The sequence below is a fragment of the Trematomus bernacchii genome, unplaced genomic scaffold (genome assembly GCF_902827165.1).
Source record: "Trematomus bernacchii unplaced genomic scaffold, fTreBer1.1, whole genome shotgun sequence".
Taxonomy (NCBI): Eukaryota; Metazoa; Chordata; class Actinopteri; order Perciformes; family Nototheniidae; genus Trematomus; species Trematomus bernacchii.
The window spans coordinates 7,271,605-7,299,228 of NW_022987803.1; the positions used below are offsets into that span (position 1 = coordinate 7,271,605).

The 27,624-nt window shown below is 39.5% G+C and overlaps 1 protein-coding gene and 1 long non-coding RNA gene across 2 annotated transcripts in view; one reads left to right on the top strand and one right to left on the bottom strand.

Moving 5' to 3' along the window:
* Window positions 1-3,924: 3,924 nt before the first annotated feature.
* Window positions 3,925-27,624, bottom strand: part of paqr8 (progestin and adipoQ receptor family member VIII) — a 40,107-nt gene continuing 16,407 nt past the window's right edge. The window contains exon 2 of the mRNA XM_034150332.1: window positions 3,925-5,179. Within this exon, the coding sequence (XP_034006223.1) occupies window positions 4,080-5,099 (1,020 nt within the window). The 5' untranslated portion in view covers window positions 5,100-5,179 and the 3' untranslated portion in view covers window positions 3,925-4,079. The remainder of the gene's footprint in view (window positions 5,180-27,624) is intronic.
* Window positions 13,822-17,601, top strand: LOC117498316. The gene is made up of 4 exons (XR_004557563.1): window positions 13,822-13,934; window positions 15,315-15,366; window positions 15,868-16,008; window positions 16,670-17,601. It is a non-coding gene; the product is annotated as an uncharacterized LOC117498316 (long non-coding RNA).

A 27,624-nucleotide genomic window follows, 5' to 3' on the forward strand; every position in this document is an offset into this window, starting at 1 on the left:
CCCAAATATTTTCCATTGAACTAATCTAAGCTTTTACATTTATAATGGTGGATATCCTTCTGCAACATAATACCCAACATTTGAAGCGCTCATCCGTTTAACATGAGATCGCACTACTGTCCCATAAAGTCTCCTTTTAATTCTCTTGGAAGTATTTATTTATTTAACATAGAAAAGCATCTGTTCTTTGTTTCAGCTCAGTTCACACACATTGGCATCAGTGTGATCTCCACCTTGAAATATACAAAAGAATCACATGACCTATGAAACCCATCTGTCACTACAGTCGGGTTCAGCCCTTTGAGTGACAAACCAGCTCAGGTATGTACAGAAACTGCAGTAGATGAGACTATTGTTTGACCTCACACGTCCTCTGTGTCACCGTCACTGGTATGTTTGGTATGGCTTAATATTGAGTGTGCAAACACACATGCACATGCACACACACACGCACACACACACGCACACGCACACACACACACACACACACACACACACACACACACACACACACACACACACACACACACACACACACACACACACACACACACACACAAATATCTCATGGGGGACATCAGGTAATAAAAGGGAATGATCTGAGCCCAGCCAATATGTTTCAACGATCTCAAAAATGATATCTGACTACAGTTTTCTGCTTCCGGCACTTAAACAGGCAACACCCTTCATCAAACGTCACATATCGAGTCAAACAAGTCTCTGCTCTGTGCTGCTGAAAAGTGATGTATATCAATCAAAGCCTTGGGGACAGAGAAAACTACTCAGCCCTGTATTGTGACTCCAAACAGGAATAGACTTGTTTTATACTGGGTGGCAATTTGATCACCATTACTCATACGTTAGGTGCAATGTCTTTCATTATTTAGCTCCCTTGAGTGACAGCATAGATGTGCGCAAATGATCAAATACTTGTTTGTGCTGGTCTTAAAACCTCAAAAAATAATGCCACTTTTAATCATTACGTTTCACTCACCTTTGACATCTGGCACAAAGGCCGAGGAGAGCGACACCGATGATGAAGAAGACAACGAGGGAGATGATGCCCACCTCCGGGGAGGAAACCCAACCCAACATATCAGCCATTCCCGTTGAAGCAAGCATTGTGCTGGTGTTCTGTAAATATTGGGGAAATAAAAGAAGGCTCACAGCCAAAGAAACATTTATGAGAATCCAAAGTGGATATAATACAGTACACATTTTAAAATACATGTTTTCTTTTGACACAATCTGAAAATGTCCAGTCAATCTTCTACATTGATGTCCAGCAATAAAGAAACACAGGGTTTGTTACTTACATTGTAGGCTGCTTGACTCTGCTGTACCTCCAACTGCTGTCAGTCAATGAACTGCCTTTGCTTTATATGGCTCAAAGCAGCCAGGTAAATTAGGGAGGGACTCACTTCTTTAGTGTCATGTCTGTGTCTCTATGAAGGAGGTGCTGACACAAGCCATTGTGTTGTATGTCAGCACAAAGTTACACCTGCACCTGAGATGGCTGCAGCCTCCAGGTATGTGAGAATGCATTTTGTTTCCTTCCAGAAATATTGTACAGAGAGCTGATTTCTGTGTGCACGTTGTTGCCAAGGCGATGTTGATAAGGCACACACACACTCATTGAAACAATACCTCCCTCTAGCAGCTGCTTACAAGACTGCAGAAAGTTGGCAGCTCATCCCAGGACAAGGGCAATTTCATATTTGTAGCGTTACACACTATACATATGAAGTCGTTTTTGTTGTGTTCAATTACTGAGGTATGAGATACAATATTTATCACAAGATCTCAAATACAGTTGCATTTCTGCTAATGATGCTATTACAGTATGAATGTATGGTTTTATAAAGCCAGTTTCATTTGTTCATATGTTTAAAAGCATGTTGGCTAGCAGTTACATACTCACTAAATACCCAGTTAAATAGATTGGAAAATACTCACAAGGGTTATTGCAGACAAAATGTACCTTCTTTTGAAGCAGACAAGGTTAGGGTTAGGGTCGGATGTAGTACAAGGAAACATGGAATACCAAACTTCAGAGTTTGAGTTCTGAACAAATATTTAATCTGATCACTTTTAAAAGGTTAAGTCATGAAACCAATTGTTTAATTTATAGTGTTAATGGTAAAGTTATCCCTATATAGGTGACATTAAGGATTAATTGTTTGTAAGCAAATGAATGAAAATCCAACACAAAATGGAATACTGTCATGTCTTGTCATACAAGGACATTTTTGTTTGGGTGAGGGTGGCAAATTGCATTGTGTTAGAGTCAGTTGTGTGGGTATTCCCAGCTAATCCTGCAACATATTGATGTCGCACCTGAAGTCTTATTTTAACTACTTGGTCTGGAAATGATCTTAAACAATCCTAAGGGTTAGGGTAAGACCAATGTCATTTTACATTCAGGTTGTACCAGAATAATTACTCACTTTTCATACACACAGTGTACATAAACTGTAAAATACTTTTTTTTAATTTACAAAAAAGCTTGTAAAATTATTATTTATTGATGGGAATAGATTTCTGTTTTGCTAAAGCTTTGTCTTGTTTGCTTTGTTTATATAACTGCTACTACCCCTTTGTCTGTCTGTTGGATGTAAAGCAAAGACTAGGAGATCGTTAGGTTAGCCACAGCTAGCTTGACTTTTTCTGACGATACAACAAATCTATCTGAATAATCTCTCTAAAGCTAATATACAAAACACGTTATATCTGATTTGAATAATGATTACAAAAAAAGGTGGCATCTATTTCCTCTCCGCAAGTTAGTCAATTTCCCAAAATGTAACTGTTCCTTTAACAGAATAGTTGTTAAGTGTTATACATGCAGAGAGAAATAGCATTGATATATACACAAACACACACATCCTCACTCACCCATCTAACCATCCCAGAGTATATTAAATCACACAAACACATATTTTTGTTAGTAATGACACTGACACCAAGTAACAACATCACCCATTACCTGTTTAATATCTCCATTCTGTCAGATAAGGCAATCTATAACTCTCAGCTATTTTTATTTGTTCCCTTTCTGAGAACTGTTTTATATTTCCTCAGCGGCAAAAAGCTAAATCAATAGCCACACTTTCACCGCAGGGCGAAAGGAAGTCTGCAGGAATCATGGCCGACTTAGAAGTTAGCAACGCAAGGCTCCCTAGACAAAAAGCAATGGTATTTTTCAACAGTAATCTCCGCATATTAACAGGAGTTTTAGGAATTTTGAAGCTAACCATATGCTATAAACAAACTACAGCATGGTTGCATGGCTTTGCATCGCCACAGCTAAGCAAACAGCGGACCCGTGTTCGGGGTGACGTCTTTTGGTAGTCTTATTTAGTCTTATTTAAGGTGGCAGAACAAAACGTGAAAATCTCTGAAGTTTTTGTTAACGACAGACCTTATTCAGGCATCGGACTTTGTGACAATAAACCTGTTCATGATTCTGAAATCCTACTATCTGACTAATCCACCACAGGGAACAGAAATACTTGTTTGAGACCAATGCCCTTCATCAGCATTCTCATCGGACCTGTCATCAGAAGCAATTAGGTGGGAGGATGACTCATCGTGAAAAACGTAACTGAGTCAGCAATCTATGGGGAGTAATCAGCTTACTCTTTCTTTGTTGAATCAGCAATCAAATGTTTTGTCATTTCAGATTACCTTGTAATGTTGTAATGTACCAGACAAATAAATAAAAAGGTTCCTACATGAAACTGCTTACGACAAGGTCTGTGGATTATCTTTAGTATCCGGATCACCATTTCTAGAAACTAACATTGCTATGGAGTTTGTATAATGAATTTGTTTGGCTCTTTCACCGCCACAAGCCCAGTGCCAACTACTTCAATGATATTGTAGTGGAGGCAGACATCTCTAAAACCAATATCTCATGGACCTTAAACAAAAACAATCTAGATTAACACATAGAGCAAGAATTTTTATTTTTCATTTGGGGGTGAACAGCTTTTTTGAATAAAAACCTATACAGTTGGATTTATGAAAGTATTTTCTTTTATATATATAATTTGGTACATTTAAAACAAACCCCTATTTCACTTGTCTCTTTCTTCTGTTCCCTGCAGTTTCTTGGTCATATACCACATTGAGATGAGTGCTATTAGAAAGGAAGACATGAAGAGGGTGGCAAGAGATACACAAGCCCACCACAGCTGCTTCTCTCCAAACACCTCCACAACTGTATCCCTCCGTCTGGCGTAGTCCTGGGAAAGTGCTTCCAGCTGGAACACGGTGCTCAGGCCCAACAACACGTGGAAGATCTGGTGAGCCTGGCCCACAAAGTCACAGTGGCCCGGGAAGTAGCATTCGGGGATGTGACATGAGAAGAAGAGGGCGGACAGAAGGAAAAGGGCAATCTGAAGAGTGTAGAAGTGTAAGCAGGGCTCCTGCGTCCAGGAGACGGTGAACAGGCGATGGACTATGGGGCTAATGCATAGAAAATATGACAGGGAGTTAGGGATCAGCTGGCAGATTTTACGCTGTATTGGATAAGGCCGTTGGTACCTGGACTTAGCAAAACAGCAGCCTCCACACGAGAGCCACCCAAAGAAGGCGATTCCAGGAAGATACAGCGGCCCGATGGAGCTTTCTCTCCACGCTGGCTCTGACGTGTAGAAATAATGGCCAAGTGCGCAACCATACTGATGCACTGCTACACCCACATAGTCCATGAAGAAGAAGAAATAATGGGCATGTTCAGAGTGAGATTGGAAGAGGTGAGCTGCCACACTTAACAACAGATAGGCAAAGGCAGACAGCAGGTAGAGGATCAGAGGTAGACATGCTGCGTCTAAGGTGTACCCCAGGGTGCCTATATTGGCCCACCAGCGGAGTAGCAGCACAGGACAGAACAACAAGTGTGTCCAAACGTTTAGGGTTTCATTGTGTTTTTGGAAGAGGCTTTGGAGGTAACAGAGCCAGTTCTGCTGGATGGGACGGTAGCCCGACAGGATGTAGGGCTCTCGGAACAGAATGGGGACCTGGGAGGCGAGGACTGTGTGGCTGGTGGACGGAAGAGAAGATGGGATGAGCCGCTGCAGTATGTCGCCCGACATTTCAGTGGGTGATGGGCATCAGGAAGATGAAGAGGTGGAATGCAGCAAGAAGCCTGCTGGACACCCAGTTGGAGATAGAACTGAAAAAGAGACAAAAAAGAGTTCAGGTTTAAGCACTATTTGGGTATAGGTTTAAAAAAAACAACTTTGCATGTTCACAGCTGTGATGTGTTATTTCGATTTTGAATCTTTTGAATTGTTTATGTCACTTAAGTGGCAAAGAAATGCATCAAAACAGTCCAGGGTTGTCATCGAGTTTTGATCGCACAGTGATGAAACGTATACAGTACCAATAGAATCTGTGGACTCTCAGCTTTCATATTATATCTAGTTTGTGCAGATAGCATGAAGTATGAAATATATGAGTTATGTGCAAAGTGTCTATCTATCTATCTATCTCTCTCTCTCTCTCTCTCTCCTCTCTCTCTCTTCCTCTCTCCCTCCTCTCTCTCCTCTCTCTCTCCTCTCTCTCTCTCCTCTCTCTCTCCTCTCTCTCTCCTCTCTCCTCTCTCTCTCTCTCTATCTATAAGCAACCGCAGTAAACAACAGGCGTTGCTATAGCAACACGTCATGTTTATGTTTACGCACGAGATCAATAGCGTGAAAATCACTGCATTTTCTATAAGGTCAATATTACCCGCTGGCGCTGATGGGTATACATTTTTCATTTTTATTTAATCGTTTATTTGAATAGGGACAATGCACATTAATGATCACTTTAGACAAATAATGCTTCAAGTGTAAATATATTTTGTCCAAAAGTGGTCCGTCTACGGTGGACTTCACAGTCTCCTCTGGTTTCTGACCTAGTGCAGCGTCCAGTGTGTTTTCTGTGGATGAATTCCCCTAAGGGAGGGGGGGGGGGGGGCAGTCCATGTAAACATTTATTAAAAAAACACATACTTTTAAAAGACTTAAAATTGTCAAAACTCAAGAAATTGTGTTTTTCAAGGATGGTACAGTGGTGGTATGAATTTGGCTTTCTGTCAAAAACCTTGATAGCTCTCTTGTACAGCTGTTCTATCGGTTTCAGGTTTGTGGCACAAGCAAACGACCAGTTTGTAAAACAGTATTCAATGTGGGATAGAATCATACAGTGGAGGTATGACTTTGCAGCATTGACAGTTAAGAAAGGTCTAATTTGTTTAACATTTTGCAAGTTGAATTTAATGGTATTGGATACTTTCTTAATATGTTTCTTAAAAGTCAAGATCGAGTCCATTATGACTCCAAGATACTTGAAGTGGGGGACTAGTTACATTACATTACATGTCACTTGTTAGACGCTTTTATCCAAAGCGACTTACATACTCAATACTGTGGACAATCCGGGTGGGCAGTGGCATGCGAGTGTAGAGCAAGACTGTGTTTCATCGTTGTAATGAACTCGATAGCAGGTGTATAGGCTGGTCCGTAGTGACTACAATTAACTGTCTTTGTAGTTGGAGAGAAAGGGTAGAGAATAAAAAGTCTATGCGCTCCTGATCGGGGGGGCATAGCGCCACTAGAATAGAGTAGTGGTTGTCGCAAGGGGATAAGATAGTTATCGCTCTTGGACACAGGGGCATCGATCTAAGGACTTGTACAGTATACAAGGGTGGAAGCGCGAGTCAAGGTGCCCCACTGGAGATAATTCCCTACCCCCTCTGTACCTCTTAATTCGGACTAAATTGAGCTGGATGAGCTTTGCTGACGCGCTGGTGTTTATTATGAGTTCAGGTTTGTTTGTCTGATTATTTGTATCGGAGGTCTATATTGGTTCGTCTAACCACCGTCTTGTGCATGTTTTGTAACAACTAATAATGAATCAGTCCGCAGCCAGGGTAAAATAAACTAAGCTTTAGTGAACTCACCAAAAGTAAACGACTTAAAGGGCCCATGTCATGCTTTTCCAGTTATTACCCGTCCCCTTGTGTGTTATGAAGGTTTTTATGCATGTAAACGGTCTGCAGAGTGAAAAACCCTCAAAGGACACCCTGTAGCGAGTAAAACTCTAACACAGAAAAGACCTGTCTATGCTGCCCCAGAACGCCTCGTTGGAGATTTCAAATGTTCCATTGTTTTCTTCCTGGGTTCTGTGACGTGTGAATACCCAAATCAACAACAAATGACCCAAATGGACCAATCCGCGGAGCACCTCACACACCAGGATCCCTTGGCTAACTAACAGGGAGTCCCCATTGACTTGCATAGAGCTCCCTGAACGCTGGTAATAGACGAGTTGGGATCGCGGAGAAATGCTCTCCGCAGACCCATTCTCACAGCGTTATAAACCTTTTTCTAACTCAATATCAAGCCACACTTATTGTTTTTACTTCGGCTGTGAGTGTTTGTGTGTGCTCACTGCTCAGGATGAGTTTCGCTGTGTTTCGCTGTATCGCCGAGCCGGAAACCTGTCCGCTCCTCGCAGCAGCGAGCCTCGCAACGTCCCGACCAATCAGAGCACACTGGGCTCACAGGGAGGGGGGGGCAGGAGCTCCAACAAGCCGTTTAGGACAGAGAGTGAATACCTGGTGAATACACATACTATACAGAGATGCTCATCAATCTCAAGGACCGCCTTCTTTCATCTACGTAACATTGCAAACATCAGGCATATCTTGCCTCAAAACGATGCAGAGAAACTAGTCCATGCATTTGTTACTTCAAGGCTGGATTATTGTAACTCTTTATTATCAGGGTGTACCAAAAAGTCAGTTAAGTTGCTTCAGCTGATTCAAAATGCTGCAGCACGTGTACTAACCAGAGTTAGGAAAAGGGACCACATTACTCCTGATCTGGCTGCCTTACACTGGCTCCCTATAGAACACAGGATAGAATTTTAAATTCTTCTTCTCGCCTACAAAGCCCTTAATGGGCAGGCGCCATCTTACCTTAAATAACTCATTATACCCTACTGTCCAACTAGGGCATTGCGTTCCAAGAATGCAGGGTTGTTGGTTGTTCCTAGAGTCTCTAAAAGTACAATGGGAGCCAGAGCCTTTTCTTATCAAGCTCCACTTTTGTGGAATCAGCTTCCAGTTTGTGTTCGGGCGGCAGACAGCCTATTCGTTTTTAAGAGTGCGCTTAAGACCTTCCTTTTTGATAAAGCTTATAGTTGATAAAATAATCGAATAAGAGTTTATTGACGGAGACACGTTGTGCCTCTTCACCTATACATTTTAGTTCTTACTCTTTTTCCTTACTGATGGTATGTAATTTGGTTGTGTGTGTAGACGGTGGAAGCAGGGAGAGGCATATACGTGCCTTGATCCCTGCCGAGTCGACGCACAACTGTTGATTGGTGTCAGTGCCAGAAAACCTTTTAGGAGCAATGCGCTCATGGTATAGATGTGGCACATACATCTTAATTCCTACTCTTTTCCCTCACCCTATCCTAAGGGAGTGCATGTACGTAGACACGTTGTGCCTCTCCACCTCTGTTCCTTACTTCTTACTTGCTACACCTTATCCCTCAACCTATCCTAAGGGAGTGCATGTACGTAGACACGTTAGTTTAGCTGCTATAGGCTTAGACTGTCGGGGGACACCTTACTTCTTCCTTCTGTCTGTCTGTACCTGTGTACTCTCATGTTCTGAATAACCCAGCTTCCCCCAAATTTCTTTTTGGTGTCTATATCTACGCCGGGATCCTGAGTCGTGGCTGATCCTGTTGCTGTGGTCCTGTGTCCTGGATCCTCTATCCTGAGTTCTGGATTTGAGTCCTGGACTTCGAGTAGTGGCTGAACCTGTCTCTGCAGTCCTGCCTGACTCTCATCATACTACTTCCCTGATGGCTCCCACAGGATTGTTGACATCCCCGTGGATTCATCTTCTTATTATAGACGCATGCATTTCCAAACATTTGGTATATGCTGTAAAATGTATTATCTCTTCGGCATCTATTGCACGTCTGTCCGTCCTGGGAGAGGGATCCCTCCTCTGTTGCTCTCCCTGAGGTTTCTCCCATGTTCCCCTTTAAACTGTGGGTTTTTCTCTGGAAGTTTTTCCTTGTACGATGTGAGGGTCTAAGGACAGAGGGTGTCGTATTGTCATACTGATATTCTGTACAAACTGTGAAGTCCACTGAGACAAATGTAACATTTGTGATATTGGGCTATATAAATAAACATTGATTGATTGATTGATGCTGTATGAGAACCCAATGTGATTTTGGAAAATTGCATAATTTAAATCTATTCTAGTAGACCTCAACAATGGAAATATGATCAGTAGAAATGGCCATGACATGGGACCTTTTAGACAAACAAATAATATAAAGACGTAAAGCTAAATTCTGGTAGTATAAATGTGCTGCAAAATAGTTTTTTTGTTGTCCTGCATCTGAGTGTGCAGAGACAAATGTAAACAAGAAGCACACTGTTCAGGGTGTGCGCTGTAGGTGTAAGAAGAAAAGAAGATTATATTGCTTTAAGAATCAATTTTAAAATTGTATTGCTGTTATGTTAAGATATGTTTGTGACCTTTTATAAACCCTATGCCCCGTCCTGCACCCCGAGACCCTCAGAGGCATCACTGCTGGTCGTAAAGACCTGCCTGAGGAGGTCAGGGTGGCAAAATCTGTCTGCTCTTTTAGGTCAATGTTGTATTATTTGTTTCATGTATTCTTAATCTATGTATTATATGGTAATAATAAAATAAAATAAACTTTATGTATTGAACACATTCCGAAACAACGCTGATAAGACAGAACTAGCCTCAGACATAATACGAATTATTGTAGAAACATTTTGCGCTGTTGATTATCTATTCCAACTGGCCACTGGATTCAGATAATTAATATAAGTTGAAGTTTAATTACAGTTTTAAATATAGTTTAACATTCTTTATTAAACTGCTTCAAATTATTTCTCGTATCAACCAAGTTAGTTTACTAAAATTCAAATAGTTGTTAAACCACTGACAAGTTTTCTGAAATCAAGCCTATGAACAAAAGAGTAAAGGTCACTGGTTAAGCCAGGATCAATATATTTGTTGACACACACACACACACACACACACACACACACACACACACACACACACACACACACACACACACACACACACACACACACTTTGGATAAGTATTCACCTTATCCACATTGTAAATTGTTGCCTTCTTTAGAGTTATTAGTAATTCAAGATTCATTATTAAATGGGGTACATAAGCTAATGTCACAAGTTAGACACATGTATTGTTGTTTTTTGGTTGGGCACATCTCTCCTGTCATTTCAGATCCCGCCTTCCTCCAGGCTCTTGCAATCAGCTCACTCCCCTCACCTGGTCTCCCCAGCCCTTCCCCTCACCTGCTACTCATTCCCTCATTTACTCCACAGTATATATACCACCTCACTCTCACTAGTCCTCTGCCAGATTGTCTTGTGTGTTTTGCCAAGCTCTCCAGCGTTTCATTATCCTTTGCCTAGTTACCTGTCCTGTCCGGTTTTGACCCCTGCCTGCCTGTCATCGGACCTCGAGTTTCCTGCCTGCCCCCTAATTGGATTTGTTTGCCGGTCTGACGGATCGCCTGGTTCTGAGCCCTGTTCTGCCTGCCCCTTCTCGGATTTGTTTGCCTGACTGCTGGATTTCCTGGTTTTGACCCTGCCTGTCCCTGACTCGATTCAACTGAACATTCTGAACACTTACACTTTCGCACTAAACTAAATAAATAAATAAATATTTTCAGATTATAAGGTATTGAATAATAAGGTATTTCTAAAATTATAACGGATAATGTTAATATCCTTAATCGTCCAGCAATCAGGCTTAACAACACTACTCTTCAATGCATTATCCATGCACAGACAGACCTAAAATGATGTTTCAAGTACTGGATTAATTTCAGTTTCGGCCCAAAACAAATATTTATAATTCATATAACATTATGTAGCATATTTGATCCTCAAATTAGAGAAGTATAATTTAAAGAAATTGATATTCTATATTCAACATTAGATAAACACAGAAGAACCCTTTCCAAGTACCATAAGTATATTTTCAGGTAAGCATGGCTAATAAGAATAATGAATTGAGTTAATTTGGTACAGATCAGTTGTAGCAATTACAAATGTATGAATTAAAGTTTTAAGAATGTTTAATCCTTCCTTTCCAGGTTTTTACAAAAGTCTTTGAATATTTGCCTAACTTTTCCTTTTCAGATTGTTAAACATTTTGAGAATTGTTTAACTTTTCCCTTCAGATTTTGAAATGACATGAGGATTGATAGTTTAAGTAATGTAATTATGTTATCATGCCATAGTCTTTTGATTTAATATTTAATGAAGCTAACGTAAATATAATCCTAAATTGAAGACACTGCAATTTTGCAGATTACAGATTGATCAAATCACCACTGAGTTTTATACCTCAACTCTGAATTTTATACCTTAGCTGGATCTCTTATGATCCTGAGTTTTAAATGCTTTTGACTAGTGATTGCCTTGAAGTCAATCTTTAAGATGCAAACTGGTTTTGATTGTATAGTTTGATAAAGGAGATTAACTAATGGTTAAATATTTTCCAAGGCCCATAACTTTGACCCAGTTTATCAGTTCATACTGTCCTGACTGAGCACACACACCTGTAACCTTGGCTGCTGTGCTCTCAGTGTTTTGTCTCCCTGTTCCTGCCTGTTGGCGTCAGCTGATAGAGGTGTTATGATTCTATCTTGTTATGCACAATGTTGATTATTCTCTCTGAACTAGCTAAATACACGGGTCTGGGGTAGAGTTCTTCAGAATTTATTGTGGCATCTCAACCGTGTGGTCAGATCGTGGCCCGTGACATGTCTCGTGAATTCTGCGGCCGAAGCTCCAAATAAACCGTCAGTGTTTGCCATCAAAGCTCCAGCTCTCCTCGTGTCTCTCTGAGTCCTGACTCCATTTGCTTCAAAAGTTCCCCCACAGCTATGACTATAACATAAATAGACACAATCACCAGTCCCAGGTTCTGATCGGTTGGATACGAAACGAAGGGAAAAGTCATAGAAGAAAGCTTGCATTAGAAATGTTGCAAAAGCCAGGTGCAGACACTGTAGAAGACAATGAGTTATTGAGAAAAGGAGATCGCCCTGGCCTTGGAACAGTGTGTGAGCTCCCTTGCCTACGCATAACTGGGAATCAGTGTAATGGAGGATTCCACTATCTATTGTAGAAACTTCTGCAAAAACAAATTACATAGGATAGCATGACTAGAGTAGGGAGGGACCTTCACAGGCCGGCCGAATGCTGATTGGAGGTCGTGTTGCCAAGAGACTTTGTCTAAGTCTGTGCACCAACTAGGGAGACCAAAGTCTAAACCACGGTCCTCCCCATCTAGTCTCAACCAATCATAAATGTACGGGCAGAGCCCTGAATAATAAAATTGTATGCACGCATGAGGTTAAATGCTTTTTTTCCGGAAATAGGGTTACAGATTACAGCTCTGCTGCCTGGGATTTCTGTGACCGGACAGAGTCCTTGGCCAAGTGAAATGTATGTTATGCTCTCTTTTAATCAATAGTTAAACTTAGAAGTTGTTTGTCTTTCCTGGAATTAAAGAACACAACATATTTCACATACTTATCTCATCTTATTCTCCTTCTGCCACAAATGTTGTCATACTACTACTACTCGTCCGGCAGCGTTGACACGAAACACACAACACATCAAAACGTGCAGAATAGGAATGGGAAATCCATTTGAAAAGAGCTCAAAAACACCCCACTTTGACCCCATACAGATTCCGCATACTTTAACGTAGAACGAAAATTACAAGTTTAAACCGTTCTCGAGACTATGGACTTTATTAGACTAATTGGATACTTTTTGATAGCTAGTACGGTTCTCACGCAGTCGCAGCTTATGTTTTGTGAAAATCACACTGTTTCACATTTTATAATGGGTGTGTATCATGGATGTATAATAACTGGATACAGCGTCGGAGGCGGGGTCTCGTTCTTTCCTATGAGAGCTGCTCATTGGCGCATGAAGGCAAAATTGCCCAACTTTTGAGAGAGCGAAACGTCACAGATTACCCGTCATGCCTGGCTGTCAGAGCAGAAGTACCCGTATGTGCGCTCATAGAGCTTGTGCAGTTGAGTTGCCACTTAAGCCCCGCCCCCCGAGCTTCCACTCTCGGCTCACTAGAATGAATGGAGAGAGAAAATAAATCTAGATTTGGCTTTTAGTGCATTTTACAACTTTAAGGACCGAATGATTCTAATAAGGGCTACAAAGTAGTTCATACTGGGTAGTTTATTTAGTTAAAAAAAATTATACGCTGATTTACAGATGTCTCTTTCCCAATGTTAGTCAATGGGAAAAAGTATTTCTGGGCCCAGTGACGTCACACACTCAAAAAACTAAATCATTGGCTTTGTAGATATCACAATAATAAAAAGCTATATTACCTTAATAAAATCTCTAAATATCACCAAAGTAATTGTTTGAGTCGGACATACCAAAATAAATGCTTACAAATCCAACAGTTAATTTTGTCTTAAATTATTACTATCATTTAAGTTGATGACACGAAAATAAATGAGTATTTGACTAACAAATTATATTTTTAAGATATCCTTAATATCTTTGGCAAATTTCAGTCAAAATATTTGAGAATTGGCTAATTATACTGATCAGTTTCAGGAACAGCAATTATTACTCATTCCAAATCAATATTCTTCATCTTTAACAACAACTTAAGAAATTGAGTAAATTACACTAAAACGTCATGAGTGGACCCCATTCACAATCGCGCGCAAATGCAGTGTGCTCATGGGAAATCTACTTTTCTATCTGCGCCACATGTGGCAACCGCAACAAGCAAGGAAACACCACGACGAGAACCACCAGGAAAACTCCCTGCAAATCCTGGTAAGTAGCCAGCTAGCAAAAGTTAATGAAATATTGACCCTGACTTTGTGCATATACAACTTTATGGTGTGTAATTATCTAAATACTGTCACACTTGCAGCCATGCTGTCATAGGTCTAGCTAGTTCTCTGTCCGCTTCTACACACGCATGGTGGACACAGTCAACCAGGTGAAGTGAAGCTAACGTTTTACTCAAGTAAAAAGTAGAAACATTAGCACCTGCTTTGTCCGCAGTTGTTGTCTTAAGTACCTAATCAACCAGCTGTCTGTATGTAGCATAGTTAGCTGTTTGTTTTAAGCCCCTTTTACACTGTTATTCAGAAATGCTGTAGTAAAGAAGATCCGCCATTACGTCGACTTTTTAATACTTAACCAGACAATGCCAGCATAATGCTGCCCCAGTGTGTGATATTAGACAGCATGCCGGCCTGACGTGTAACACAACAGCGCCGGCGAATATGTGTGTCTGCATGTCCCGCCATGCCGGAATAACGGAGCAACAGTCTCGCCTTGAACAGGCTGTGAAGGGGGCTTTGCCGCCACACCCGGTTACTAAGCAACGCTTATCGTTTAGGTATCCCTGATAAGGAGGCAGTCATATCATTAACTAAAACTAGCTAGATCTGATCGATATGGACATAAACACGAGTGAAGTATAATCGGGAGAGTGATCAGGTTCTGCAAACTGAGACACGCAGCTCTGCATGATCACCTGCAGCTCTGCCGCTGTGAGGGGACCGGTGAGCAGAGCACACGCTTCAAGTTAGACCTAACACATTTAGCAATCTTATCTACCTCTGGAAGTAACCGAACTAGTTATAAATATGTTTATTCTTTACTTTTGGGTCACTCATTACTGGATTAGCGAGCTGCATGAGACTAAACTGACGGGCTGTCAGGAGAGGGAGAGAGGAAAAGAGAGCACCCTGTTTATTTCTCCCGTGTTATTATCCAAAGTTACTGTACATTTTTGAATAATGTAGTTAATCTACTATTAGTTGTTTGTGTAAATGTATTACTTATATTGTTGATTTTTGTAGAAGCGCCGATAAAAGTATGGATAATACAAAGATAAATGCACCTTGTTTGTGTAAGGTGGCTATTAGTTTATTTGGGTGATTACTGTATCGTGCGAGTGATTTCAGATAACGTCTGCCTACTGCATCCGCGGCCCAGCAGCTGTTACTAGTCTTGCCTATATGCTTATGAAACTGTTTCATCTTTATTATAATAAGGCATTGCATTTTCTTAAGAGGAGTGGCCTACCTGCCCAACTTATGTGTTGTCATATTTATGAGGGAACACTTGATGATGGCTAGAGCAAGTAAAGTTGAATTATTTTGTGAAGCATGTTAAATATTTTCAATATTTGTTTCACAGCACCGACTGCGCTAACGGAGAGAAGTTGAACGAAGATAACAAAACAGAGGAGGTAAATTTCATTATTTTATTAAACACTGAAACAACGGTGCCAACATATTAGTTTGCTTTATACAAGTTTAAGAAATCGGTGAATAAGCTAAATGAGTTGCACCTTGATTTCGACCATGTTTGAGTGCAAAGGCCAGGAAGCACTTGTTAGAAACATAAACAGTGACTATATACAAATATCTAGGACTTGATAATACAAACTGTTACTAATTATTATTATATACTACTCCTGCAATTGAGGATCCTGGCTCTGAACACTGCAACTGCAATCGTTTTTATTGACTGTTTTCCAAATGTTTGTGCAATTACGGTAGATGTTCCATTAACTATAGTTTGGAGTAGATGTAATTATTAGCATCAATGAGTAAATATAATTGGGTGTCATTTTTAAAGCTCTGTATGATAAAACATATTAGTCCAAAAAGTATGTAGGTAAATGGAAGTAGCATTAAACCAGTCTGTTCGCTCCATGTGATAACACTATTTATCCTCACTTTTTTAGGTTGCAGCTTATGGAATGGCAATGTAAGCTCTGCACATGTGTGGCTTCAGCGAAAGGGTCACTTCTCAAGCACTATCGATTGAAGCACGGTACCTTTGGAATCTGGGAGAAGATGCGAGTGCCTTGATCAAGGACTTTGAGGTTAGTACTATGGCTGAAATGATTCCTCAAGTAACTCGATTACTAAAAATTATCGGGCAGTGGGACAGACATACACGCACTCAGTCAAGCAGACAGACAGCGTGGCACAGAGGTAAGACCGAGGCCGATACAGATGTGCAGTGATCAGTTACAATTATAGTACCCTTATATGTGTAGCCCAGAAGACGTATACCTTTTTTTTTTTGAGTTCTTTGAAATAAAAAAACAATAATTATTAGTTTTTGCATTTCAGAAAATGGGTTCTTTAAAACTTAATGCACTAAATGGGTCTAGTTTTGACATATTATTGTATGCAATTTAAACAATAACAATGTGGATTTTTGTTGTTGTTCATTTTGAGAGGCCGGTCTTATTTTCTCTTTTCTATATTTACTATTGCTCTTTTAATAAAGCAAAATAATGTATTATCCGATTAATGAATTCATCGTTAGAATACTCTATAGCTGCAGCCCTAGTTAGTACAATAGTTTTCAGGATTTTTAACAGTGTTAGTTTTGAAGTTTTAAATAATGTAATCATGGATGACTGTGATGACCATGAACATACATAGTGAGTGAGCAGTGAGGAATTGCTCTTTGTGTGTCTTGTAACATGCAGGCTGAAAGTAAGCACTAACCAGTTATCTTTTCAATGTCTGCAGGATGCTGCTGATGCACCTGTCAGTGTACAAGAGGAGTTGGCAGAGGAGGTGATGAAGATGTACCTGCTGCAGAACCAAGATGGGTCAGTCGATGAACCTACTGATGTAGGGATTGTGATTGAGGGCATCCCTGTCCTCAGAAGTCTTAGGGATCTTAGCAGAGCCTGCTGCTATCTGTTGGGACTAACCTATGCCTTGGATCTGAGATACCCCAAGAATCTCAAATATAGTTTTGAGGTATTCCAAAAACTACTGTTGGAGCTGGATCCTGGCAACCTTTCAACCAAGGTTCAGAGACTGAAAAATTGCCTGCATATGTAGTTGCCGACTACTGTTCAACAAGATGCTAAAAGGTACGAGTTGAGAGTTCCATTGATTGAATTGCATTTTGGACTGGTATTGTTGTAAAGTGTCACTGTTCTTGGTGCATTTCAGTCATATGCAGAGTTCAGTTCAGCCCGTTGCTCCCATAGCTCAATGGAAATGTTCACATGCTCATTGGCAAAAATATACCTGGTTGAAAGTTAAGCTAGATAAAATGTCTAAAAGTTTTATTGCTAAATAATCAAATTTGAGATTTCCATTGATGCTAAGATGTCTCTGCTGCAATTGGTCTTGTTGCATTTTACCCGTGTTTAAAAGGACCGCTTAGTTATATGCAGAGCTCAATTCAGCTCATCGTTTTTATAGCTTGGCCATTGTTACCAGGGCTCTCCCTTCTTAGTCGATTAGTTGACTTTATTTGTGGTTTTGGTCGATGAAGATTTCTTTAGTCAATTAGTAATATTTTAATGTATTTTTTTTCATGGTGAATGACTTATTTGTAAGAAACGTATATCTATGAGTGGCCGTTAGGGACATTATTCAGAAATACCATTCACATACACATGTGAAGCACTCTCATACACACAACTGAAACCAAAATCATTTACAAACATATGTAAAAATCTCTCATATACATGTGAAACGCTCTCACACACATATGAAACAATCTCTTATACACAAATGAAACGCTATCATATACACATGAAATGCGATTTCAGTATGTTGTGTGAGAGGGATTTCAGTTGAAACGGAAGGCATCTCAGTTGATAAAGGAAGTCGATTTCAGAAAAGCAAACACAATATTATGTCCGTTTGCGATTGTTCCATCATGTCTGCTCAGCAGCATGCACAAAGCTTAACTGAGGCAGCAGCGTTGTTAAATAATATCCTGGCCTCAGCGGGGTGCACAGTCTCTCCTAAGGGGAGCTGTAGTGGGCCATTGCCTGCCGCGGGACGGGAAGAGGGACGATACATGGTGTTGAGGCCAGGATATTATTTAACAACGCTGCTGCCTCAGCTTTGTGCATGCTGCTGAGCAGACATGATGGAACAATCGCAAACGGACATAATATTGTGTTCGCTTTTTTTAAATTTGCGCTTCTTCGCTGTTTTTTTTAAACGACTTCCATTTCAACTGAAATCCCTCTCACACAACATATCGAAATCGCATTTCATGTGTATATGATAGTGTTTAATTTGTGTATAAGAGATTGTTTGTGTGTGAGAGTGCTTCACATGTGTATGTGAACGGTATTTCTGAATAATGTCCCTAACGGACCCTCATAGATATCTCTGGTAAACACAAGGATTTAAAGTGGTGTTTTTGTGTGATTCTTTGTGAAGAATATGTTGATTTAATCGATTAGTCATCAAATGTGTACGAGTGTTAGTCGACTAAGAATGTATTTTGTCAAGAACAGCCCCTAATTGTTACAAATGTAATATGCAAACTAAACCAGGTTGAGACTTAATGTGATGTGTTATACTGGTCAAATTTGAACAATAAATATGTAATTAAAATGTCAATGTGTACAATTGCTCTTTTGGTTTTATTAGATGTATTGACCTCAGGTAAAGCACTCCTGGAGTAAAGCGTAAATACAGTTAAAAAAATAAGTAAATGTAACACATATATTTATATAATTAATAGTCCAGTTTTAATTAAATGTAGTTAAAAACATCGAGTAAATTTCACACATTTGTTTTGTTAAATAATAGTCTCCTTTTCAGTTACATCTACCTAGCATTTAAGTGATATCTACTAAAAAGAAATAGTGGTTTTGGCTTAGGGTTACTATTGCATTGACTTAGGATTTTAATTATATTTACTCAATTGTATATGTTATGGTACTAAATGTAGTTATTTAGACCCACTTGATTTTTTTACTTACATTTACTCAATTCATAAGGTAAATTTAAATGATTTCACAGCTTTAAGATTGACTCAATATTTTTAAGTGTAAAAATGTTTCACCAATTAAATTGAGTACATCATCGTTTTAGTTTTTTTGAGTGCAGACTGATACGGAAGTTTGGACACAACGAATGTTGGGCACAGAGCCCGGCGCACTTCCTGGGGGCTTGGTGTGTATGAGAGAGTTAAGACTTACGGAACGGCCACACGGCTCCGTCGCGTTGAAGCTTGCCGGTAGGCGTGTCTGGTGCGCGACCAACAACCAATCACATGAATCTCCCACCCCGGACACACAAGCACGCGGTTTGATTGGCTAGCGCTTGTATTGGCATATGATTTGATTGGCTAGCGCTTCCGTCGACGCTTGAAAAGTTGAACTTTTCTCAACTTTCGAAGCGAGCAACGGAGGCAAAGCGACGGAACCACAATTCAGTTCGGCAAAGCGTGACGTCACCCCATTCAAAGTGAATGGGAAGCTGCGTTGAAGCACGCAACGGAGCTGTGTGGACGTACCGTTAGGGTGGGTGACATCACAGCTAGAGGGGAGAGGGGCTGTAAAATCGGAAGAGTTTTTTTTCCAACTATTGCTCGGCTGGCCACAATTTTCACTTTTCATACTTTGGTGATCATAATGTAGGGAAATTTGTCACGGCCGCACCGATATGCTAATTTAATCAAACGGACTTACACATATAGCAAACACGAGAGTCGTCAGGTGTGTTCATCTGGTATCCTAAATACTGGTAGGATATTTAGCTGATTGGAGTTACAGTTTTTTACTTAGAAGCAATAATGCAGCACAATATTGTCAATACATTCTCTGACGGGCTGTCTCTCGTTCACTGGCAGGGCATTGCCGTGGAAACTCTTTGATCTTTGAACACACCTGTCGGTCGTTAACTAAATCCAGTGGTAATCTAAAGATGTTCAGAAACGATGAAGGAATGTGCTACAAGAAAATGTAATAGATAAACAATTAAAGTAGTAAGCTAAAAGTGAGCTAAAATTAATGGATATACTTTGTTGTACCTTAACAATACAATTAATGCTATTAATACCCACTCAGCGTGGGTAATGTTAGCTAGCATCGGGAAGCGCACCCAAGTTTCAGTCACACAGTCAACATTTCTCCGAATTTTCTAGTTAAAATTATTATCCTTTCAAAACAACATTTCTATGCATTTGAGAAACGTTTCTCTCCCGTTAGATGAACACAAAGGGAGGCATGCACATATATTAAAGGAGTGTAGGCACTATATATATATATATATATATATTTTTTACTGTCACCAAAATAACCAAAGAAAAAGGGAGAGGTTCAAATATTTAAAAGAAAACAACAAAAAACATACAGAACATTGACATTCTGTAGTTCCGATGATATTACATTCCGAACACCTTGAAGGGCTTTGTGACCTCACGAACATTCTAATGTCATGCTTACAATAGGCTGAGGGGAATCATTCCATCATATTAGTTTGAGCAAACGAACGAGAAGGTAACGCCGAACATCCCTAACCCTTTAAACCCAAACAGCTCAAATACACGACTGAACGTGAAGCATTCTGTAACCAATACAGGTACTGTCTTATTTTGAAGTGAATCTGTAACTGAACTGAAAAAAACAAATCATTATGATAACTAATTCATGTGGGGCTTTTAAAAAGTGGTTAAAAACATAAATCAAGGCAGAAAATAATTAAATTGTGGGTATTGGAAATAACAATACTTTTTTTTACCTTTGCTTTCAGTTATGTTGTCAAAAAAGGAACATCAACCCCTGATCGACACAATCTCAGAAAACTACCAGATCTTGAAAGTTCTGGGAGCGGGTTGCTATGGACAGGTGGTGGAATGTTTAAAACTGGACACCGAAGAGACTGTGGCTGTGAAGGTTTTAAAACGAAAGAACTCATCGAAAAACAACATGAGAGAGGTGAGCTAACTTTGGATTTTCACAAGTCAAAGATCCATTTTCGGACAGTGCCTGAGTCTTAAGAAATATTTGCCTCTATACAACATAACTGTTTTATTTATCCTCAGGTTCTCATACTGGAAAGGCTCCAATGTTTCGACCCTGATAAGTGCAACATCGTCAGATGCCACGAATGTTTTCAATCGATTGACCGGACCTTCCTGGTGTTTGAAATACTGGATATGAGCCTCCATGACTACTTGAACAAGAGGGGAAGGCTGCCATTACCACTAAAAGGCATAAAAACGATGATCAGAGATGTAAGGATACCAGAGAGAAATCAAGAACTATTAGTTTTCCACTCCTTAGATTAGATATACTTGTATTGATCCCAGTTTGGGAAATTCTTTCATCATATAAACATTATGTAAATGACTTTACTTGCAGTTGGCCACAGCATTAGATACCCTAAAGAGTATTGGAATAATCCATTCGGACTTAAAAATGGACAACATCATGCTGGTGAATCACCACGTAAAGCCGCTCAGGGTGAAGCTAATCGACTTTGGTCTAGCTGTAAAGAGCTCCGAAGTGTGCCCAGGAGTCGTAATGCAGTCTCTTTGGAATAGGTAAGACCTCAAGACCTTTTTTTATTAGAAATGCATCAATGCAAGGAGTTCACTGCCATCTGGCTCGACTCTAATTGAATATTTGATTAAAAAGGACCTTGTATATTCTTCTGTTCCTCCACACTCAGGTCCCCTGAAATCATTCTTGGCCTGCCATTTAATGAGGCCATTGACATTTGGTCTCTTGGCACAATAATGGCTGAATTGCTGCTCGGATTTCCGCTTTTCCCAGGAAGACATGAGTATGATGTGGTGAGTACAATTGATGGTTCATTTCTGAATCTTTCTTAATGTTTGTAATATTGTTTTTATATCTACTAATACTTTCAGGCATGTTTTATACATGGCTTAGAAGATTTATAGAGTAGTCCAAAATGAGGTTTTGCTGTGTTTTGTCTCCAGCTGCGTTACATCATGGATCTCCTGGGGGAGCCACCAAAGGAACTCCTGAATGGTGCAGTGAAAACAGGGCTATTCTTCAAAGAAAAAAGACAACTCTTTGTGAAGAAGCATTGGACATTCAAGGTAAAGCACCACAACCGTCTTTGCCAAATATGAATTATCCTTATTTAGATCATTAGTATTAAGCAACACAATATGTTGACTTCTTACAGACACCCAAGGAGTTTCAGAGGGAAACGTTGAATAAAACGAGGGAGGACAGGGAATATAACTTTTCCTCTCTGGAGGCGCTGAAAAAAGTAAGTTGTCAAGTAGATGCTGTCTGTAGAAGCGCCAACAAAAAAATCATTTTGATTAATATTTGGCAATACTTTTGTTATTTAGACAAGGTTGCACAAAGCAAACAGCCCCGAATTAGAAGATAGGACGGAATGTGTGGAGCTTTTGAAGGAAATGCTCACGATGCACCAAAATGATAGGATTACTCCAGATGAAATCCTGGTCCATCCTTTCACAATAAGGCGCTACCTCAGTCGAAAAAACTGCCCTCAGTAAGTATGTCTGTACGAATCTGTAAATTACACCATCTCCGTGGCACACATGTTTTCAAACAAAAGTAGGCAGTGTAGACTGTACTGTAAATGGCTAATGTTATCTGTACTGTACACTGAAAAGACTGAAAGTTGTCTTTGATTAAATGTATAATGTCAACAGGTTTTACATAACTGTATTAGGGTAGTTGAAAGCAATTACATTAAGTTTGAATAAAAACACCACTTGCATCTTTGTTTACCTTTAGACCCTCCTCACATTCTGAACCCTCAACTCTCAAAGAGCTGCCACCTGGTTTCACTGAGGTTCAGACGGATGAGAGGACCCTAGAGGTGGGAGAAGCCCCCAAAGAGAGCAGTGCCATCAGGTAAGGCCACTAATCCCTCAGCTGAGTCAAAGAAAATGTGCATGAAGTTAGGCGATATAAAATTATCCTTATGTTCATTATGCTCCCAAACTGGAACTCCCTACCAGGAAATGAAGACGCATCTTTTTAGATAAGCTTTTTATTAGCGACACCCCACTTTTACATTTTCTTTAATCGATATTATTATTATTTTTATACTGCATTACTTATTGTAGAGATTTTTACTTGTGTTATTTATTGTATTAGTGACATTCCCTTTTAAGTTGGTCTTTTTACCTTTATTAATCTTTTTATTTATTAGGTTTTTATTATTATTATTATCTTATTTGGGTTTTCATTTATTTATAGGTTTCTATATGTTATGGTTTTTATTGGATTTGTATTCCTTTAGTTTACAGAGAGGGATCATTATTTATTTGATTGTTTTTAATTTGTTTTGCCTTCTGTGTGTTCTGTTATCATGTTGCTAAAAGGTTTTAACGTCTGGCCTGATGTGAAATTCTTGCTCTGTTGTACATTTTGATGTGTGCCTTGTTGTTAAAGCACTTTGAGCTGCACCTGGTGTATGAACAGTGCTATACAAATACAACTTCATTATTATTAATATACTTAATGCAATCTAAGCAGGTGACATAAAATGCACCCTTGCCCTCAAAACTACAATGTCAGTTTCAATATAATCTAGACTTTTTGATCTTGTGTGAACCAACAATGACCCTTTGTTTGTGTGTATGTGTAGTACCCAGGCTGTGCAGGGAGAAATGGCGATGGCTGAAATTGAGCAGGAATGCAAACTGGAGTCAATTACTAATGAAGATTGGGAAATTGAAATCATCGAATCGGTTATGGCAAGCAACAATACCAAAGATCCCAGCTCCGGCAGCGAAGAGTCCATATCCTCACCTGGTAGGAAATATTATATTTATATAATATATATTTCTGAATTGTCACATCCTTCCAAACTCCATTTATTCAAAGTCGATTAAAGCACTAACTTTACTTTCAATTTGCAGTGATCAGCCAGCCCAGGAAGAAGAAAGGAATCAGAGGATTCTTCTCCAAGATGAAGAAGGAACTCTTTGTGAAGAAGCATTGGACATTCAAGGTAAAGCACCACAACCGTCTTTGCCAAATATGAATTATCCTTATTTAGATCATTAGTATTATTAAGCGCCAACAAAAAATCATTTTGATTAATATTTGGCAATACTTTTGTTATTTAGACAAGGTTGCACAAAGCAAACAGCCCCGAATTAGAAGATAGGACGGAATCTGTGGAGCTTTTGAAGGAAATGCTCACGATGCACCAAAATAATAGGATTACTCCAGATAAAATCCAGGTCCATCCTTTCACAATAAGGCGCTACCTCAGTCGAAAAAACTGCCCTCAGTAAGTATGTCTGTACGAATCTGTAAATTACACCATCTCCGTGGCACACATGTTTTCAAACAAAAGTAGGCAGTGTAGACTGTACTGTAAATGGCTAATGTTATCTGTACTGTACACTGAAAAGACTGAAAGTTGTCTTTGATTAAATGTATAATGTCAACAGGTTTTACATAACTGTATTAGGGTAGTTGAAAGCAATTACATTAAGTTTGAATAAAAACACCACTTGCATCTTTGTTTACCTTTAGACCCTCCTCACATTGTGAACCCTCAACTCTCAAAGAGCTGCCACCTGGTTTCACTGAGGTTCAGACGGATGAGAGGACCCTAGAGGTGGGAGAAGCCCCCAAAGAGAGCAGTGCCATCAGGTAAGGCCACTAATCCCTCAGCTGAGTCAAAGAAAATGTGCATGAAGTTAGGCGATATAAAATTATCCTTATGTTCATTATGCTCCCAAACTGGAACTCCCTACCAGGAAATGAAGACGCATCTTTTTAGATAAGCTTTTTATTAGCGACACCCCACTTTTACATTTTCTTTAATCGATATTATTATTATTTTTATACTGCATTACTTATTGTAGAGATTTTTACTTGTGTTATTTATTGTATAAGTGACATTCCCTTTTAAGTTGGTCTTTTTACCTTTATTAATCTTTTTATTTATTAGGTTTTTATTATTATTATTATCTTATTTGGGTTTTCATTTATTTATAGGTTTCTATATGTTATGGTTTTTATTGGATTTGTATTCCTTTAGTTTACAGAGAGGGATCATTATTTATTTGATTGTTTTTAATTTGTTTTGCCTTCTGTGTGTTCTGTTATCATGTTGCTAAAAGGTTTTAACGTCTGGCCTGATGTGAAATTCTTGCTCTGTTGTACATTTTGATGTGTGCCTTGTTGTTAAAGCACTTTGAGCTGCACCTGGTGTATGAACAGTGCTATACAAATACAACTTCATTATTATTAATATACTTAATGCAATCTAAGCAGGTGACATAAAATGCACCCTTGCCCTCAAAACTACAATGTCAGTTTCAATATAATCTAGACTTTTTGATCTTGTGTGAACCAACAATGACCCTTTGTTTGTGTGTATGTGTAGTACCCAGGCTGTGCAGGGAGAAATGGCGATGGCTGAAATTGAGCAGGAATGCAAACTGGAGTCAATTACTAATGAAGATTGGGAAATTGAAATCATCGAATCGGTTATGGCAAGCAACAATACCAAAGATCCCAGCTCCGGCAGCGAAGAGTCCTTATCCTCACCTGGTAGGAAATATTATATTAAAATAATATATATTTCTGAATTGTCACATCCTTCCAAACTCCATTTATTCAAAGTCGATTAAAGCACTAACTTTACTTTCAATTTGCAGTGATCAGCCAGCCCAGGAAGACGAAAGGAATCAGAGGATTCTTCTCCAAGATGAAGAGGAAGTTCTGCTTCTGTGTGCCTTGCGGGGCGGTGAGGATTTGCACTGAAAAAACTGAAACATTGACTCTTAATTAAATGTTTTATGTCAGGAAATGTAATTAGATTAGGTTAGTTGAAGCAATAATATTAAGTTTAATCATATGTTTTGTATTTATGTTATATAATTATGTATATATTAAGTCAATGTTTCAGTTTTTAAGTGTAGTCTACGTGATCAGCTTCATTTTCACGGTTACTTGTATATGCAGCACGTGTCTGCACAGGTTTTCCCCCGGTTCTCGGGTTTCCCCTGAATATTTTCCGTCTAAAAAAATTATTTGAGGTCTTGTTTTGCCAAATGTTAGGATTACTGTATCATAATCCTACATTTTGATTGAAAATGTTTTAATTAACTTCAATTATGTTCTATAGGATGTTCATATTTATTCTGTATTGTGTCTGTTTTATACTGTCTATTTGTTATACCTGATCTATACTGTATTACCCGCATCGACTACTGTAACGCCATCCTCTCAGGCATCTCCACCAAGCTCATCAACAAACTACAAATCATACAGAACTCTGCTGCCCGGATCATCACCGGCACCAAGGCCTCAGAACACATCACCCCCATCCTCATCCAACTCCACTGGCTCCCCGTTCAATCACGCATCAACTTCAAAAACCTACTGCTCACTTACAAAGCCCTACATAACCTGGCCCCCCCCTATCTGGCTGACCTTCTTCAGGAGTACACCCCGTCTCGCTCCCTCCGCTCCTCCTCTGCTGGTCTGCTAACCGTCCCCACCCCACGCCTCGTCACCATGGGTGCTCGGGCTTTTAGCTGCACTGCTCCCAGACTCTGGAACTCCCTCCCCCCGCACATCCGTTTTTATCATGTTTTGCTGCCTATTAGTGTTTTATTTATTTATTTTTTAACAAATTGTACGGTGTCCTTGGGTGTCATGAAAGGCGCCTAAAAATAAAATGTATTATTATTATTATTATTATTATTATTACTTTTTATATTCTACTGTTTATGATGTTTATACCTCTATATACTGTTCATATTGTAAATACTTCCGTTTTTGTATATCTCTCAGATGTATATTTACTCGCACTTGGATGAGGACTACTGTTTCTGTTTTGCCAAATGTTAAGATTACTGTATCATAATTCAAAATTTGGATTGGAAATGTTTTTAATTAACTTCAATTATGTCAATAATGTTCTATAGGAGTGGTTCTCAAACTTTTTTCAATAATGTACCCCCTTTGAAAAAAAAATTCAGCCAAGTACCCCCTGATCAGCGCAAAAACAATTTGTTAGGGAAAAAATGCCTATATAAAGAGGTGCAGGACAGCCTTGCACCATCAGTGTCTGATTTATTAAAACAACAACATTGTAACTGAGAAACACTTAAAGGTGGGGTAGGTAATTCACTTCAGAACCCTTTTTGTTATATTCCATGGAATGCTCTTAAAATCCCGATAGCAATGAATATATTAAATGCTTTTTAAATATGTGTAACTCTGTTAATATAAAACCCACACTTTTTCTAAAATTGGTATATTTATTTATGTTGGGCGTGGGCAGGGGCGGACTGGGACTAAAAATCAGCCCGGCCCAACTCGGTACCGCTACTCAATTGTCAACGGGAGGGGGGGGGGGGTGCCGACTGGCCCACTTCGGTACCGGGAAAACGTTTAGGTCCTTTGATAAGCAGGCAGTCATATCATTAACTAGAACTAGCTAGATCTGATAGATTTGGACATAAACGCGTGTTAGGTATTACCGGACGCAAGAGAGAGATCAGTGATCTGGGGCCTCATTTATAAAGGGATATACGCTCAAAAAATGGCGTACGCCAGTTTCTACGCAATGTTTGCGATTTATAAAATACTAACTTGACGGGAAAATGTGCTGTCCTCCACGCAAACTCTAACCCATGCGTACGCACTAAGCACACAAACGGGAGAGACGAGAAACTGCGACACCGTTGGCAGAAGGAAGAATGGAGAGAAATATGTGGAAATAATACC